The following is an 18,433-nucleotide window of genomic DNA, read 5'->3' as shown; positions in this document are numbered from 1 at the left end:
AATGGAATGAACTATGGGTGTTGTAAATAAGATAGTAGGTCCCCTTCAATCAAGTCCCAAGAACTCAATCAATAATACAAGAAGGATAAGCTATTAACTAGCATGTGCAGTGTGTAGCCTGCTGTACTCTGCACCTCTGTGACTTACTTTTTACTCACTTTTTTAATTTTTACTTGTTCTCTTGGTTGAATTGTCACTGTCAAAAGGTGGCCCTATAACATATCATGTACACATTTTTTTACCTTTTACCCACTACCCAACATTCAATGTGATAATAAAGTTAGAAAAGGCAATGGCAGTTGTATTTACCCAATGAGGCTTCTCTAACAATGAAACCGTTTTGATTATGTGTTATATATAATAAGATTTGTGGTAATACTCGGGATTCTTAAATTGGGAACAAAATTTTGATTAAGGGATATCGAATTTCTTATTAAATGAAACACGAGTTCATAAACAGTGTAGCCCCAAGGGCTGAAAGAGGCTTTTGTCAACAGGCTTTCGTTTCAGCCATGACAGCATGGGATAGATCAAAGCCCGAGTGGGCGTCAGCCATTAGTTTGAACATTGTTCCCCTTAATACGTCGATCCTTCCTTGCTGTTGTTTGAAGATTGAAACCGAAACTTGTGACAAAAGCATGAAGGGTCGCCAAAACAACTCAAGTAACATACCAAAAGCCGAAAGGGGTACTAACACAATCAACCCCAACAATGAGAAGCCATTGACAGCACAGGGACGAAGGCATAGGGGTAAGCAATCAGTGGACTTGGGCTTCCCCAGATAATAGATTTGTCATTTAATTCTTTTTTTTTATGAAATTACGTATTAATATAAATTGACCTCCCAATAATTTATAATTAATTTTTAACTCCCTAAAGTAATATTCTGGCTTCATCCCAAAACAGCACTTAGCCACCAGCCCCTTCAAGACCATACCAAAAGCATATACAACCAAAGAAAAACATAAAAAGCATAATGTTATATGTAAATATAGAGGACAACCCATCGGAAAAACAATACAGAGAGTAGTGCCCGGCAAGAAGAAGCCAACGACCAGCATAGAGAGGCTTCTCAATGTTCGAACCACCACCCCCTTTCACATTGTCGGAGGAGTCAACTATGGTGGAGTCACCACAAAACAGTAACCCAACACCATAGTGGAGCCCCAAGTTATTTCTTAAAAATCTAAGTCGACTAGTTTAAAAGCTCAAGTTAGACAAGCAATCAAATCGAATTGAAATGAACGGATTAAGAATTAAGTAGATAAACAACTTTACCAACCAAGATTTAATATACAATCCAAACTCCAGCATCTAAGAAACAATGAAAAGATAACACCAGCAAATGAAGAACTAATGCAAGCACCAAGTCTACAAGGTTCCAAATTGGATCCCCAAGTACATAATTTAATAAAAACAAAACTACAATTTTTATTGGACCATCTAATTTATATATCTCTAATCTATAATCATCAGCCCCTTTGAATTTTTTCAATCTGCAGAAAATCTCAAAGGCTGTAGACAAATACTTTTATGAGCAAAACTTATATTATATAATTCTAACCAGCAAAACAAAATAATATATGGAACAAATTCTTTCGGTAAACCACGGCCAGTGATATGAGAGTCACACTGAGTAATTAGGCCTTTTCTATCACTCGGCTCGTGACTGACCAGCTCTGGATGAGAGAATAATGCCGACGATCAAGCCATATAGTGCCAATGCCTCGGCAAAGATAAGAATGAGGATCATCCCAACAAAAAGCTTTGGCTGTTGTGCGTTAGCTCTGCAAAATCCAATTTTAAATAATAAGACGAGTTTCAAAGTATGGTAGTAGTAACAATTAACAAACAACAATATGAATAGTAGCATACAAACCCGACGGTGATATAGCACTGGTTTAAGGGATATGAAACAATAATAATTTTTAAAATAAATTCATCTTTCCTTCTCCAAAAAAAATCCAATTACACAATATGATAGGAGTTTCGAAGTTAATACAGATTGCAAAAGTAAAGCAACGATAGTAGTAATGAATATCGACTTAAACAAAATGACTACTAGCATGCAAACCTGACAGTGATATAGCACTAGTTTAAGGGATAGAAAACAATAATAATTCTTAAACTACACATTGCTCCTTCTCAAACAATCATAATTCACGAGTACCCTAACAGCATTTCAATTTGTGCATTAGCTCTACAAAATCCAATTACACGATAGGACGAGTTTCAAAGTTATACTATTTGCAACAGTAAAGCAACAAATCATCAACAACGGTCATAACGAATATCATCTTAAACAAAATGAATTATAGCACTTGTTTAACAGATAGATAAGATAAAAATTCTTATAATACGTTCATCTTTCCTTCTCGAACAATCATAATTCATAAGTACCCTAACAGCAACTCAATGTGCATTAGCTCTACAAAACCCAATTACACGATAAGATAGGAGTTTCAAAATGATATCGATTACAAAAGTAAAGCAACGATAGTGGTAATGAATATCAACTTAAACGAAATGACTATTAGCATACAAACCCAAGAGTGATATAGTACTAGTTTAAGGGATAGAAAACAATAATAATTCTTAAAATACATTCATCTTTTAGTCCTAAACAAATAGTAATTCTTAAGTACCCTAACAGCAACTCAATTTGTGCATTAGCTCTACAAAATCCAATTACATGATAAGATGAGTTTCAAAGTTATACTATTTGCAACAATAAAGCAACAAATAATCAACAACGGTCATAATGAATATCATCTTAAACAAATGAAATATAGCACCAGTTTAAGGTATACAAAACAAAAGTATAGATTAGTTTAAGGGATATGAAACAAAATGAAATATAGCACTAGTTTAACAAATATCATCATCAACAACAGTCATAAAGATTAGTTTCAAAGTAACACTACTTGCAAAAATAAGCAACAAATCCTCAATAACAGAACTAATGAATATCAACTTAAACAAAATGAAAAATAACATATAGCACTAGCTTAAGGGATATATAACGAGAATAATGATTAAATTACGTTCATTTTTCTTTCTCAATAATCATAAGGACCATTACAGCATCTCAATTTCTGCATTAGCTTTACAAATTACACAATAAGACAAGAGTTCAAGAGTGATAATACTTGCAAAAATAATGCAAAATAAAAAATAAAAAAAATCATCAACAACGATACTAATCAATTCAACTTAAACAAAACGAAAAATAAGGATCAAATTATGGGTTTGGTCCCTCTACTCAAATATCAGATTTAGCACATGTACTTTATTTCACATAATTTGGTCTCTTTACTTTTATAATGCCATTATTTAGTCCAAATAATTAAATTGCTGACACATGAAAGAAATAGTGTCAAAATGATGAATTAGAAAAGGGTTTTTTGAGAAAAAACCTAGTCAATATTTTAATTGAAAATAGTTACTGTTTTTAATTTTGACTAACTAATTATAAAAATAGAGGGATCAAGGTATGCCAAAATTAACCAACAAGGATAAATCCCAAATTTGAGCATGGTAGATGCACCAAAACCATAATTTGACCAAAAAAAATAACACAGCACTAGTTTTAAGGGGATAAATTCAGTTCAAGGCCTAAACCAGACCCCACTTCAATTTCTCCAAAGCTGCATCTAAGCAAAAACCAATTAATTTGCAGGGTTAACAAAGGTAATATAAATAGAAAAAGCTCTACTTGTGATCATCCATGGTAAATAAATTTTTTGAGTAACTAACGACGTTATAAAAATAGAGGTATCAAGTTATGCCAAAATTAACATAAAAGGACTAAATCACAACTTTGAGAATGGTAGAGAGACCAAAACCATAATTTGAACCCCCCCTCTCCCTAAAAAAAACATATAGCACTAATTTAAGGGATAAATTGAGTTCAAGGCCTAAACCAGACCCTACGTCAATTTAGGGGGTTAACAAAGGTAATATAAATACAAAAAAGCTCAACTTATGATCATCCACACAAAAACATCAAGGCCCTAGATATAATAATACCAACATTCTACATAAAAATAATGCAACAAAACTGATACGACCATAAACCATAAACCAACTAAAACATAAACTGAATCATTTAATCAAAGATTCAAAAAAAGCAATTACCTAACACCAGCATCACCTACAATTCCAATAGCCATACCAGCAGAAAGACCAGCAAGTCCACAAGCTAAACCAGAAGATAAATGAGCATACCCATCGAAAAGGTAATAAGATTTAGCCTTTGGGTTAATCCCAGTACTGATTATAACAGCGATGATTAAACCATAAATACCCAGCACCCCAGCCATTACCACCGGGACGATCGATTTCATCACCAGCTCCGGTCTCATTACACCCATTGATGCTACACCAACACCACTTTTCGCTGTACCATAAGCTGCTCCCATACCTGTGAAACATTGGATCAAAACCCAAACTCCCAAAATCATAGAAAGGTCATTTGGTTTTTCTTTTTTTCTTTTTCTTTTTTCTTTTTTTTGCTTACAAGAGAAAACGAGGGCAGCAGCAGCACCCAGGAAGCCGAAGAAAGGAGCAGTTTCATCGCCGCTGAATGTTGAAGCCATCTTCTTTTTGGTCCTTTGAAGAGAGTAATGAGTTGGATCTGAAAATGTTAAGCTTTTTTTTTTTTGTACAAATTCTAATCCGGAGAGAGCTATAATTGAAGGCGGAAAATAAAAAAAAAATTGTAGCGAAACAAGGACAACCTCAAATCACTGAAATAAGTGGAGAGATCATAGAGCATTTCCTTTAACAAGGCTCATTTTTCTATTGGGCTGAACTCATCTCTATTTGGGTAACTTTATAACATTTAAGTCCCTGGACTTGGTAATATTTTTCAATTTTGGTTCATAAACTTTTTTGTCAACATTAGTCTCAAATTTTGACAGATTTTTCTAATTTAGTCCCTAAATTTGGATTATGTTAAAGTGTGATAATATGTGACACTGAAGTTATGCCAAATCAATTTTAAAAATACTTTTTTGTATTTTTAAATTTTTATATAATTTTTTAAAAATTACGAAAAAGAAAATAAAATATAACACCAAAAATAATATCACAAATTGAAAATGATACAAAAGAATTACTTGAGTTAAAAGTATCATGAAGGCTCTTATACTAGAAGTCAGATTGCATTTTATCCCATATATTAAAAAAAGAGCAAATTAGTCCTTCTTTATTAGATGAAAGAGTAAATTGGTTCTTTTGTTAAAAATTGATTCTTGTACGTTATCATAAAGTACATGTGGCACACCACGTGTCACTTTTGGTTATTTTGTCATCCATACTAGTTTTTAATAATAGAATTTGATGAAATTTTTAACAAAAAAGATCAATTTGCTAGTTGATCTAACATACAAGGACTAATTTATTCATTCTTTGAATAGAGGAGATAAAATGCAATCTAAGACCTAATATAAGGACTTATATGATATTTTTATTATCAAAATCTATATAAAATAAAACACTAAGTAAGACATAATGTAAACATGATAAAAAAAACACAAATTATTCTCTAAATCGAATCATTATCTTAAACCATGTAAAACATGATAGTCACAAGAAAAATTAATATTCTATCGAGCTCGAATTAAGTGTCAAATTGCAAATTTGCTATTATTCAGACTTGGCTCAGCTCATTTCCACCCTAGTTTGGGGGACCAAAGAAAAGTACTAAAATGCTAAAATGGTTATAGTTTGAGATAAATTGAGTATTAATCCCTTTATTTTTTTACTGAAATAAATTGTATAGCAGTACAATTGGTCCTCCACTAAAACACTCGAAACTCAAGCAACCAAATGAGCTCTAAGAGCAAAAGACCACCTCCTGGCCCGGTGGCTGTGCTGCGAGGCCACCGTGCTTCCGTCGCCGATGCTTGTTTCCATCCTTCGAGACCCATTTTATTCACTGGGTAAATTCCAAAATTCACTTCTTTAAGTTCTTTTTTTTTATTCATCAACACACACAAAAAAAAAATGGGGACTATTCTTTTTTTTTTTCAGTTCATCAGATGGTGAGTTACGGATTTGGGATACAATTCAGCATCGGACGGTATCATCTTCATGGTTTGTTGTTATTACTTCTTTGTTTTATCGACAAAATCGATTTTTTTTTCTTTTGCTGGGTCGATTAATTTGACGTTGCTGTTTCTTTATAGGGCGCATAGTGCTGCTCATGGGATTATAGCTGTTGCTTGTAGTTCTTTGTTGGAGACCAATAAAATTATCAGGTGTTTTTCTTTTCTTTTTTTAAGGGTTTCTGGGATTATAAGCTAAATGGGTCTTTTTTTTTAATGCTTTCTTTGATATGTGTAGTCAGGGTAGGGATGGAACTGTTAAGTGTTGGGATATAGAAGAAGGAGGTCTCTCAAGGTAATGAATTTACTTTATAATTGTTCTTTCATTGAAAATGGTACCAAGGTTTGTGGACTACTAAAAAATTAAAAGCACATGGAAGCCTTTGTATTAGGAGTTGGATTGCATTTTGCTCCTTATGCTAAAAGAATATGCAAATTAGTCCTTTTATGTTAGATCAAATAGGAAATTGATCCTTTCTGTTAAAAACTAGTGTGTCTGAAGGAATAACTAGACAATGACAAGTTGCATGCCACATGCACCTCACTTTGACGTAAAGAGATCAATTTTTAATAGTAGAAATAGATGAAAGTCTTAACAAAAAGATCAATTTACTCTTAATCTAATGGACATTGTTTAACTTACCCATTTTTTGAGTAGAGGGGGGCAAAATGCAATCTAACTCCTAGTATAGGGGATTCTATGGTACTTTTATAAAAAAACACGGTTCACCGACCATTTATTGATAAAAGGCCTAAATTTTAATGCTATTCTATGAATTTTATCCATGATGTTATTTAAGGATTTCTGCATGTATTCTCTAACAATGGCAACAATAATTTAGAGACTAAATGACCAAAGTCTTTTTAAAGTTTATCATGTTTTGTTAGTTTGTAAATAATTGTTGACAGTTGAAAATATAGAGAATGGAATCAATCTGTTGTTCTGTTGGTGTTGTAAGTGATTAAATTTCCCTATCTATTATATTATTTCAAGTAGAAGTTCTCCTTCTAGCTGCTGCCCCACACACCTTTTGTCAAATTTGAGGCACTATTTTGTTATTAAGTTTTCAATTTTTTTTTGGTTAACCGAGCTTTGCGGTGCATGCAAAGTATCTGACAGAAATCCTTCACGATTCATCATTTTGATTCTGATGCGATCCACCAGTAATATCTGTTTATGAGTTGGAATTTCACCTTGCTACTATTTTGGTTCTTGACAGGACACCTTCACTTACAATCAGGACAAATTCTTACCATTTTTGCAAGCTTTCTTTAGTGAAGAAACCTGTTGCTAATACAAAGCAAGGGGATGGAACTATTGATATAGAACTTTCCAATGATAGTAGAGGAGAGATAGCAAAAAATCAAGAAGAGGGTTCCAACTCCTTTGAAGGTTAGTCTACGAGGTTCAGGCTGCTTGTAGACATAAATGTTGTAACAAGATAGTCCTTTCTCTATAGTTTTAGATTCTCGACGAGTTTCTAGTTTCAGAAATAGACTCAAGCGACAACTTTTTATCAACTAATACTTAATCAGGACTGAGCTTATATGACAATGAACGTGCTCTCTTAGAAAGTAGAAAACAAATGTTAGAAACTTCATATGTGGATATGGAAATGGGGAATGGAATGGTTGTACTCTTATTGTTGTTTAAACAATCCTACTTGCAATTCTGAAGCAGCCACTTCTTCTACTACAGCATATTCTGGGACAATTCTTTTGGTTTTCTTTGTTAAAGGTATAGCAAGTTTGGTTCTAGAGACACCTTTGTATGTTCTAGACCGTCCTACATTTGAAGTATTGTCCAGGCCTAGTAGTTTTTAAGTGGCGAAATCCTACTATATTTCTCTTGCCGCTGCTCTTTTCATTATGTTTTCCAGCATACTTGCATCTTGAATCCTTGATTGCTTGTTAATTTTGCTAAAAATTCATTGGCATGTCCAACTAGATCATCTGCAAGGTGGATTAATAGATGAAACATCTGTTGAAGGACTTAAGTATGTGGCTATGGCAGGCGAACAATCTTCTGAGGTCAACATGCTTCCTTTGAATTTATTTTTCTATTCAATTTACTCTTGTTTTCTTTCTGCTTATTTGGGGTATCCTATTACTGATTGGTTACCATATCTTTATATGTTAAGATTGAGCTTTGGGATCTCAATACAGGTGAAAGGTCTGTACGGCTACCTCAATACAACTTTGTTGGTTCTATTAAGCAGAGAGGTTGATTTCTGATACATTACTTTTGACTCCGGACGTTGTAATTTTTGCATTGATAAATTAGCTCTAGGATACCAAACATTTGGCTAAATTTTCACTGTCTTGATTGAAATTTCTTGTGATGGAATTGGTTCTGGTTGTTTTTCTTGGGATAAGGCGACATTTAGTCCTTGAACTTGGCAACCTTTCCCAGTTTTAATCCATGTGATGATGTGGCACTCTGAAGTTGTGCCATGTCACTGCATGAGCCAATACTGGGAAAGTTTGTTAATTTCCAGGGCCAATGTGGACCAAAAAAATGTTTAGGGGCTAAGCTGAGAAAAGTTGCCAAGGGCAGGGACTAAATGTTGCTTTATCCCTTTTCTATTTAGTAACATATTGGTGTATCTGTATTTGATAACAATGGTCTATGGGAAGTTATGTGTTTTTCAATGTCCTTTTTTATTGGTACCATTGTGCTTGTTGTTGATCCTTGAGGTGTTTAAAATTAAAACTATAACTGGTTTTTTGGCAGGAATGTGCATGGCAGTTCAATCATTTTTGCTACCCGGAACAGAGGGCTTTCTTAATGTCTTGGCAGGGTAGGCGTCTCCTGCTATTTCCATCTGTTGCACTGGAGTTGTTTCCAGCAATTTCCGTGTTTCTCTTCTCTGATCATTCTCAAAAAATAAAATAAAAGAATTATTGTTTTTAGATTCATGCTCTTCAAATTGTGGAATTAGTGTTCCAAAAAAGGGTTGAGTTAGAGGTTTTGACTTTTGATATGGTGGCGACTTTTGGAATAGTTATCTAAGATATTCTCACTTAGGGATTTACTTGATTTATTTGCTAGTTATGAAGATGGTTCAATTCTTTGGTGGGATATACGGTACCCTGGGGTTCCTCTAACTTCTGTGAAGTTCCATTCAGAGCCAGGTGTGCCACCCAGAATATGGGAGACTCCTCATGTATTAGGCTTCATCTTATTCTTCCTTCACTAATTTCTTTTTCTTCATAAAATATGTTTTATTCTTATTCTCTACACAGTTCTAAGTTTATGCATTGATGGATCATGCAATGGAGGTATCTCCGGGGCAGCAGATGACAAGATTGTACTTTACAATTTAGATTATCCCACGGTAATTCTCGTTGAAACCCCCCTATGAACTGGTTGCTAACAAGATATATCGCAACCCCTCTAGCAGCCTTCTTTTAGTTATGACCAATGCATTTTTGTTCAAAATCGTTAGCCAAATTGATCCTATGGTGTTTATTTACGATTATTTGCATTTGAATGCTTTTGCGGATCCAGTAATGTCAAAGAGTGACATTGGATGAACCATAGTGCTAGCTTTGCGAGCATGTTTTTTCGCATTAATCTTAGTCTCCATCATGATAGAGGCAAACAAAAAGTGGATTCCTTTGAAACCTTTAATACGATAAAAGGGCCGGTAGAGTCCTTTGCTTAACCATAGTTCTGGCTTCACAGAGCATAAAGCATAAATCACGCTATTTTCTCTTATGCGTCTTATCATGTTATTCTTCATGTAGGGTTCTTGCGTTGTTAAGAAAGAAATTAGTCTGGAAAGGCCAGGCATATCGAGCACTGCAATTCGGCCTGATTCTAAAATTGCTGCAACTGCTGGCTGGGACCATAGGTTTGTATCCACCTTGCATCCTCTTTTTAAATTCCTGAATCATCTATATTTCGGATGCTCTTCAGGCGTTCATCCTCAAAGTGAATCTCGATTACTCGATTTAATTTGCAATTTTAGTTGCTCTAGCGGAAACCATGTAGTTCGATCTCAGATTATCTGCAAGGTTGCTATTAAGTTGCTTTTTTAACTTCACTCATGGCTGCAGAGTTCGAATATACAATTATCGCAAAGGAAATCCTCTGGCAAATCTGAAATATCACCACGCTACGGTATGATGAAAGATTTACGAGGCTAAAATTTGGACATTTTATTTGTTCTTTTAATCCATCTGCTGTGACCTCATTCAATGTGTTCATGATCTGACGGGCTATAACTCCCGTATTTATAACTCCGCATGTATCATGCTATTCTTCACTCGCATTAATTATTCCATGTTATTGTATCATGTTGTACTAAAGTCGAAAATGAAATTATCTACTCTTGCAGTGTAACTCTGTGTCGTATTCGACCAACTGCAAGCTAATGGCCTCCACATCGGAAGACACGACTGTTGCACTATGGGAATTATATCCTCCTCAAACTTGAAACTGAACTGGGTGATATATATATATATCAATATGTTCATATTGTTTTATGCCGTCTCAGGCAGGTGCAGGTGTCACGGTATGCTTGTGAGCAAGCCATCCAAAGGTGTCTAGGCCTGTGACACAGGGTCTTGGTATGTTAAAGAGAAGTTACTGCAATAATTGAACTTGGTGTTGAACCAACCAATGTTAAGTTAATTCCGTTAGGTCGATTAAGATTTAAGTCGGTCAGCTAATGTATGGGGTCGATTGATTATACTGGTTTTTTTATAACCGAGCTAGTCGAACTGATCGGATGTTTTCTCCTGTTGTAGAGCAGTTTTTTTTCCCTCTTAAATCAAGTTTTAGAGCAAATCAGGTTAGATTTTTCATTAAGGTTTTCTTAAGTTCGCTAGCAAACTCAAACCAATGATTTAATAATTAGTACGATGAATTGACATCTATTAATGAGTAGAAAAATAGATTTAGATACAAATCAATTCAATTGTTAGTGTTGGAGATTGAAAAAGAAAATTGTAGAAGAGAGTGAAGAAAGCTTTTGGGTAATGTAAATAACAGAGCAGCATATTAAAATTAAATTGGGGACGCCCAATCCAGGCTCATCTTCAGTGGGTCTCGGCTGGCGGAAAATTGATTAAAAAGGATAATAAATAATAAAATGGAACGTTAGATTTGCACTTGCAGTCATAGGAACCCTTCTGATTCCTCGTAAAGCAAAAAAAGAAAAACCCTAAGGACAACCACTCTCATTTTCAAAGTTCAAAACTTGAAAAAAAAGAAAAGAGAACAAAATCTAATCAATTACACTCTTTCTCTCTCCATAATTCATTTCCCCTTTTATTAAATTTAATTAGAAAAAGGTATCCCTATTCTTGGAAACCCTCGACAAGCAATCAAATCCCCTTTTTTTCCTCCTTGAAAAAAACACCATAAATTCACTTCTCAATTCCTTTGAATTAGGGTTCCGTTTTCACTTTCTTGCTTAAACCCCCAATCGCCCCTAATCCCCCGCTTAATACCCGTTGTTTCCACTTTCCCGCCAACTTTGACCTTTCTTTAGGGCCGTTGATTTCTTCCCTTTTTTCGAATTCGAACCGTTAGATTAGATCTGCTCTCACTCGGTCAAAGCTTTGACTTTGTATTGCCCGGGAATGTCGGGGACTGAAATGGAGAAGAAGGTGGAGGAGGAAGAGAAGAAAGGAGGAGAGCTGTTGTTTTGTGGTTCCACGTGTTGGGATGTCATTGGTCGGCGTAAAGGTGCTGTTGAAGGCAACTTGGTCTCACCTACTCGCCTCCGTCCTTTAGTCGGTGTTGACATCCGGTTCGTTGCCTCCGGTTGCTGTGAGTTCAATTTTTTTTTCATTTGGTTTTTTTTTATCTTACACTTGCTCATTTAATTTAAATTTAAAACTTTTTTTTTTAAAAGCATAGCATTCCCTTTTTATTGTAGTATCGTGTCATTGTGTTGCATTGGATGTTGAAGGGCGGTGCTACACTTGGGGTCGCAATGAGGTATGGAAAGCTCAGTTTTTTTATTTTTTATTTTTAGGAAAAACCAATGCTTGTGGATAATGTTGCTTTAATTTGGTTAATATTAGTTGATAGAGCTTTCGCTTTTTATGTATAGAAAGGGCAACTGGGTCACGGAGATACAATCCAGCGTGATAGGCCAACTATAGTTTCTGAACTCTCGAAGTAAGCACTTATTTTATATTGTTCTTAACATTAGTCCACTATGTTCCTTTTTTTTTTAAATTATATTGTATCTTTGTTGAAGGTATAAGATAATCAAAGCGGGATCAGGAAGGAACCATACCGTCGTAGTTACGGAAGATGGTAATTCCTTGGCCTTTGGCTGGAATAAGCATGGACAGCTTGGTTCAGGTTCTACACGAAATGGTAGGTTTCGATGATTTTGATTATTTCTAGTACTATTACTCTAGGTATTTAGTTTTCTTGGTTTACTATTGGTTCTCGTAGAATGCCATGTATGCCTGCTTCAGCATTCGTCTCTGAATTTCTGCTTTATTTATGTGCTGGTTTATCCTTTTTTTTGTAGAAATTGAGTCATCTCCCGTCCGTTGTCTTGTTTCTCAAGTTACACATACTGCCTGTGGAGCAGACTTCACTGTGTGGTTGTCATCGGTTGAAGGAAGTTCTATATTGTATGGTTTGTGGTCTGTTAGTGTTGTTTCTTCGCTTGCATGCCTGTTTTTGTACTTCATTACTGATTTGCATGCTTGTTTTTTGGTTTGCAGAACAGCAGGGCTTCCACAGTATGGTCAGCTTGGCCATGGAACGGACAATGAGGTATGTAGGAGAAGCAATTTGTCTTTCTGGCATGTTTACCCAGACTCTTGTTGAATTTATACTTTGGATGAAAATTCTTGAGTAATTTTAGTCAAGGGTCCCGTCTGATAATGCTTTTAGATAATATTTTAATGTTACATGTTTTGAATCTATCTATGGCCTTTTGTAACTGATATATTTATATTGACTTGCTTTTTCCATGAATGTTTATGTGATACTTATTTTCTTTCCTACAGTACAATTCTAAGGATAGCTCTGTGAAGCTTGTTTATGAACCCCAACCACGCCCTAGAGCTATAGCTACTCTTTCTGGGGAAACCATTGTCAAAGTTGCATGTGGGACAAACCATACAGGTTCATGATATGCTTCTCTATTTGATGTTTACTGCTCTTTCATTGAGTGTTACCCCCTCTAACCCTTCCTCCCCTCTTCATCTTTTACTTAAACATGATCCTCATTTTTTATCTTTATTTTTGCATCCAGTTGCTGTCGATAAGAATGGCTATGTTTACACGTAAGTTCACTGTTGATTATTGCGGAAAGGTTTGTTATTTCCCTTTTATTATCCTTGTCCATGAACAATTAACATTTTTTGTGTGAATATGTAGGTGGGGCTTTGGCGGTTATGGAAGGTTTGTAGCAAGATTCACGCTACTTTTGGCTTCTCATCACTCCAGTATTTGATGTGTTTCTACAAGGCTTAAATCCTTTATTCCTACTTGCTTGTTTTTCCTCTTTTAAACCATGCATGTAATTCCTTCATCACTGATATACAGGCTTGGGCACAGAGAACAGAAGGATGAGTGGGCTCCTCGCCGTGTTGATGTATTCCAAAAACACAATGTTCTTCCTCCTAATGCGGTTGTTTCAGCTGGTTCTGTAAATTCAGCATGTACTGCAGGTATTGTTTGTTCTGTAGTTTGTGGCTCAAAGTTAATAGAATGGTAGCTAAAACTCTATTATATAGTTGAAAAGAAAGATGAAAGGGTGGTCGCTGTTTTTAGATTTCAAGGTGAGTAAAGTTTGGTAGAACTAGTGGAATCACAATAACCCCATAGGTATGCATGAATACCCAGGTAGACCACCTTGGGTTTGAAGGAATCAGGCTAGTCTCATGGAAACTCCTTGATCTATGTAAAATTAATTAGGTTTATAAGGTGTGCAATTACTCAAAATTGCAACTCTGCCCCTGAACAGCTGCAACCCTCTTAAGATTTTAAGAAATGCTTTCCGTACTTCTTGGTAGTTGTTTTACAGTCACCGTTCAGTTTCATTATTGTGTTTTGCTTGTTGTCCAGGTGGTGGGCAGTTGTATATGTGGGGAAAAATAAAGAATGCTGGTGATGACTGGATGTATCCTAAACCACTCATGGATTTAAGGTTTGACTGTGCCATGATGATTGGTTGATTTTGCTTATGGTTTCAGTATCAGCATTGTTCTGTCTCGGTTACTGCTCTTTTCATGATCATCAAGCTTTCATGAAGTTTTATTAATATAATCTACTGTTTAACTTAGCTTGGAAGCTTCTGTTCTCTTGTTGCATTTCATTCTATGCTTTTTAAGCATGCTGCATCGCCTTTGTTTGTTATTTCCTAGAGAATGGAAGAAATCATTAATTTGATGTTATTGACATCTTTTGACTGTTCTATTGTTTTTCTGTTTATTTTGCTTATATGCTTTATGTGAAATTTTATGATATTTTTAGGGGGTTGGAGTACTAAACTTCACGCTCTAGTTTTTGTGGACATGTCTAAGACACGTTTAATTACCCCCTTTTTCCCAGTGGCTGGAACTTACGTTGTATGGATTCAGGCAATATGCACCATTTTGTTGGTGCAGATGCCTCTTGCATAAGTTGGGGCCAAGCTCAGTACGGAGAGTTGGGATATGGTCCCATGGGACAGAAGTACGTGTCTGATAGTTGTTACCTATCATAACAGCATTATAAGTCCTTCCAATGATATATTTACTTCATAGTGTGGTCTTCTTTTTAGGTCTTCAGCAGTTCCGAAAAAAGTAGACATTTTGGAGGGCATGCATGTTATCAGGTGGATATAACTTGCAGTAAATTCATGCACCAATAGTAATACTTTGAATTATCTCTGGACAAGAATGTATTCACAAGTTCTGTTTATCTTTGTATAGTGTTGCATGTGGTATGGGCCACTCGATGGTCATTGTTGATAGAGAAAATGTCGGCGACCGTCTTGATCAGGTAAATTCATAATTTTCTAAAAGCTTTTCACTTATCCTTTTATTAGAGATCATGCTCTTTTTTCGGCCCTGTATGGTTTTAGTGTCGGTCTTGGAATTTCTCTACTTTTCGCCTCTTCCCTCTGCTTCAAATTTATAAACTTCATTAGATTATTGGGTATTTTGAGTTCTTGATGATGACTACTAGTAGCTCATCTCACTGAACCTTCAATTTCAAGTTTGAACCATGGGTTTTAGATTTTTGTTGCTCACTGCTGACGGCATCAATCTGGTTTCAATGTGACGCCCTAGCTGCTGATTTTATTAAGTGTTAGAGATATTGAAATACAAAGGCTAATGTTTAATGTTTTGCACAGCTGGATGTTTACGACGGCAAAGCTACTGCTGAAGGTATGTGTCTCGGTCTCTTCTCTTCTCTTCACATTTTTCAGCTTTTACATTACAAACTAACACGGACACAACCACTCTTACTGCAGGGACTGAGGTACCTGATGCCAATGCTACGTTTCCCAAGCAAACTAACAAAAGGGGAGCCAAGAATACTTCCGATTCTTTGAAGAACTTGAAGAGGAAGAAGTCAAAAGATTCATCTGATTCAGAGGATGAAGAAGAGAACAGTGATGTTGAGAGTGACAGCAGTGGAGAATACATAAATGGTAAGGCTCCCGGCAAAGGCCGAGGTAAGGGTGCTAAGAAATCCACTTCAGGTGGAAAAGGTACTGGACGAGGTCGTCCTTCTACAAACAAAACTCCGCAGTCCTCTGGAGGAAAAACAGGTAAGAGAGGACGACCAAGGAAGTCGCAAGTGTGATATATTCCCGGTCAGTATGGGAAAATTTTGTTCTCTCATTGTAGAGAAGTGTACTTTTTTCTTGCATACATTGACACCCTGTATTTGCAGTTTTTAACAAGACTTGTTTTTCATTTTGTTCCTTTCATCCCAACTATGATACTTGATGAAACAAACATGAAGTAGCGCTTCAATTGTTTTCTTTTACTATGAACTTGCACCAGACTATGTCCATTGGTTTTAGGTTGGTCAATCTAAATCAAGTTAATTTGGATTTAAAATTTTATGATTCTTTCGAGTTTGAATCATTTCAGGTTTGGATTGCTTGGGTTCAGGCCATTTGGGTTTTTTGGGTTGGGGCATTTCAAGATTTGTTATTGGTGCTTGGCATTCGAGTTCAAATCTTTTGGGGTTATTTGTTCGGGTCATTTTCAATATAAGTCATTTTAAATTTGGGTTTGGTGGGTATAAGGTTGTTGGCTTGTTGGGTTGTTTGTGAATAATGTTCCTATTTGGGAGAGATATTTGCGGGTTTAGTTTGATATAAGTTGGTCTCTATATTTTTATAATATATTAGTATGTTCAAATTGATAACATGTAAAAATATTGTAGAGGCCCATCAATTTAGTAGGTGTTATATTGTATATTGTCTTTTCTATTAAAAATATAGGTAAAAAAATAGGCAAATTAATTTTTATATATTAAATCAAAAGGTAAATTTTTTCTATTAAAAGTTTCGTTCATTTTTACTATAAAAAATTTCTATAATTGATAGAATGATCAATTGACTTTTTAGTTTTACGCAAATTTTGAATATGGTAGGCAAATGCAATCCAATTCTTTGTATAATTGTCTCATGATATTTTTGCCCACAATTAGTTATTGTTGTTCAAGTGATAGTGTGAAGTTTATTTTTTTATTATTATTCTATCACATAAGGGCCGTGTAGAAATTCAATTTATCATGTTTAATCAATAATAAATTTATATGTCAACCAAGGACAAAAATTGTTGGTTTTAAAAAAATCCATATTATCACTTTAAGGGAGAGAATTAACAATGTTATCAATTTAGATCTATTGATAACATTATAAAAAATAAAAGAAAATAATGTCAAATAAAGGTAGAGAAATTAATTTTCAATTTTTAGTATAGTAGAAGGACTCAAACCACAATTAACTGATATTTGTTTAGTTGTTTGGCAATGTGGTCCTAGGTTCTTAGCACAACCAATGATTTGGGATTGGATTTTTGTTAGTATAAATAATGATGGGATGCAAAGAAACATTCCAATTGAAAATATAGAAGACAAAGACAAATCTAAAAAGTGCAAATGCAAAGCATCTAAATATAAGAATATACACTTTTACAGCCTGGTTTAGGAAAAAGAAAAAGTTAAATTTTTTAAAAAAATTAATAAATTAATTCATATACGTTAAATCAAAAAGTAAATTTATCTTTTTTTTTTTTAAATTTCATCCATTTGTACGTGTTGCGTATACCTTTAGAAAAATCAATTTGCTCTTTAATCTAACGTATAAGGATTAATTTATTTATTTATTTAATAAAAAATAAAATATAATTTAACTCTTAAAGACCTCCACGATACTTTTACCATGTACATAAAATTAAGCATCAATGAAAAAGAATGATTAATCCATCCTTAAACAACTAATTGAAAGAAAATAGCATATATTTCTTGGTGGGGTTCCCACTTCTCCACTTTGACTATCATTGGGCAATGGGATCCCACATCGGTAAGCATTCATCTAATTTCTCTGTTAATTCTAATTTTAATTAATTTGGATTCAAATATTTTGAACCATATCCTCACACGTGTCGATACCATCATTTTCTGATGACTAGTTTCAAGCATGTATGTCACCCACGTCCCCACCTAATCTACTTATTTGGTCTAATTGCAATTTCAACCCCTTTATTATATTACAATTTGGAATTTAATTTCTTTGTTTTAATTTGCCAAATTTTATCTCACACATCTGGACATGTATTATGTTCATATTTGCAATTATAATTGCATAGAAAACAACAACAAAAAAAACCCGAAAAACTTGGATGAAGTTGGAAGATTGAATTAAATTACGATAAGAAGACCTTTTTGATCTTTCTTAATTTTGATATTGAATAAATTTGTCATTCTCATAAAAACAAATCAATTTTAACTCTGTCAATCTTGAAAGTAAGCAACTACGGACAATTAATCACAACGTTAATGCAATGGTGGAGCCAAAGGGCAAATAGGTAGAGCTTTAAATTAATAATGGTAAAATTACACTTTGACCCTCAAAAATTATAAAAATTTGATTTAATCATTTAAAAATCATAATGATATAGACCATTAAAATAATAAAATTGTATTTTTAGTATCGTAAAAATATACAACTTAATTCCGACCCCCTAAAAAAACTTTTTGCTTTCGCCCTTGAATTAATGTTTTTCGTCAATGTACACTTTTTTATGAGTATAATAACAAATTTAGCCTTTAAAGTTTACACATTCTATCAAATTGTTATTGATTTAAAAAATTTACACATTCTGTCAAATTA

General features: G+C 34.5%; 3 protein-coding genes across 4 annotated transcripts; 2 read left to right on the top strand and 1 right to left on the bottom strand.

Moving 5' to 3' along the window:
• Positions 1–1,249: 1,249 nt before the first annotated feature.
• Positions 1,250–4,816, bottom strand: LOC107942264 (V-type proton ATPase subunit c2). Of its 2 annotated transcripts, none has more exons than XM_016875891.2 (3): positions 4,520–4,816; positions 4,138–4,423; positions 1,250–1,787 (listed from the first exon to the last, which is right to left on the bottom strand). In XM_016875891.2, the coding sequence occupies exons 1-3, from the start codon at positions 4,596–4,598 to the stop codon at positions 1,655–1,657; spliced, it is 498 nt and encodes a 165-aa protein (XP_016731380.1). In that variant the 5' UTR covers positions 4,599–4,816; the 3' UTR covers positions 1,250–1,654. The 2 variants fall into 2 exon arrangements, with proteins under 2 accessions (XP_016731380.1, XP_016731382.1); XM_016875893.2 differs by lacking the exon at positions 1,250–1,787 and adding an exon at positions 2,549–2,675 and having other exon boundaries at positions 4,520–4,809.
• Positions 4,817–5,774: 958 nt separating this feature from the next.
• On the top strand, positions 5,775–10,922 carry LOC107942263 (protein DECREASED SIZE EXCLUSION LIMIT 1). Its single transcript, XM_016875889.2, has 13 exons — positions 5,775–5,945; positions 6,037–6,099; positions 6,192–6,263; positions 6,349–6,405; positions 7,331–7,503; positions 8,059–8,141; positions 8,252–8,333; positions 8,845–8,911; positions 9,163–9,245; positions 9,357–9,448; positions 9,861–9,967; positions 10,173–10,236; positions 10,454–10,922. The coding sequence occupies exons 1-13, from the start codon at positions 5,833–5,835 to the stop codon at positions 10,550–10,552; spliced, it is 1,155 nt and encodes a 384-aa protein (XP_016731378.2). The 5' UTR covers positions 5,775–5,832; the 3' UTR covers positions 10,553–10,922.
• A 144-nt stretch (positions 10,923–11,066) lies between these two features.
• On the top strand, positions 11,067–16,074 carry LOC121218143 (protein RCC2 homolog). The gene is made up of 16 exons (XM_041094851.1): positions 11,067–11,892; positions 12,002–12,063; positions 12,179–12,246; positions 12,329–12,450; positions 12,611–12,716; positions 12,810–12,861; positions 13,098–13,215; positions 13,346–13,376; positions 13,471–13,494; positions 13,639–13,763; positions 14,161–14,242; positions 14,647–14,769; positions 14,858–14,911; positions 15,009–15,078; positions 15,434–15,467; positions 15,554–16,074. Exons 1-16 carry the CDS (start codon positions 11,703–11,705, stop codon positions 15,886–15,888), a joined length of 1,596 nt encoding a protein of 531 aa, XP_040950785.1. The 5' UTR covers positions 11,067–11,702; the 3' UTR covers positions 15,889–16,074.
• The last annotated feature ends 2,359 nt before the right edge of the window (positions 16,075–18,433 follow it).

Source organism: Gossypium hirsutum, chromosome D06 (genome assembly GCF_007990345.1).
Source record: "Gossypium hirsutum isolate 1008001.06 chromosome D06, Gossypium_hirsutum_v2.1, whole genome shotgun sequence".
Taxonomy (NCBI): domain Eukaryota; kingdom Viridiplantae; phylum Streptophyta; class Magnoliopsida; order Malvales; family Malvaceae; genus Gossypium; species Gossypium hirsutum.
This window is presented reverse-complemented; position numbering and strand designations above follow the sequence as displayed.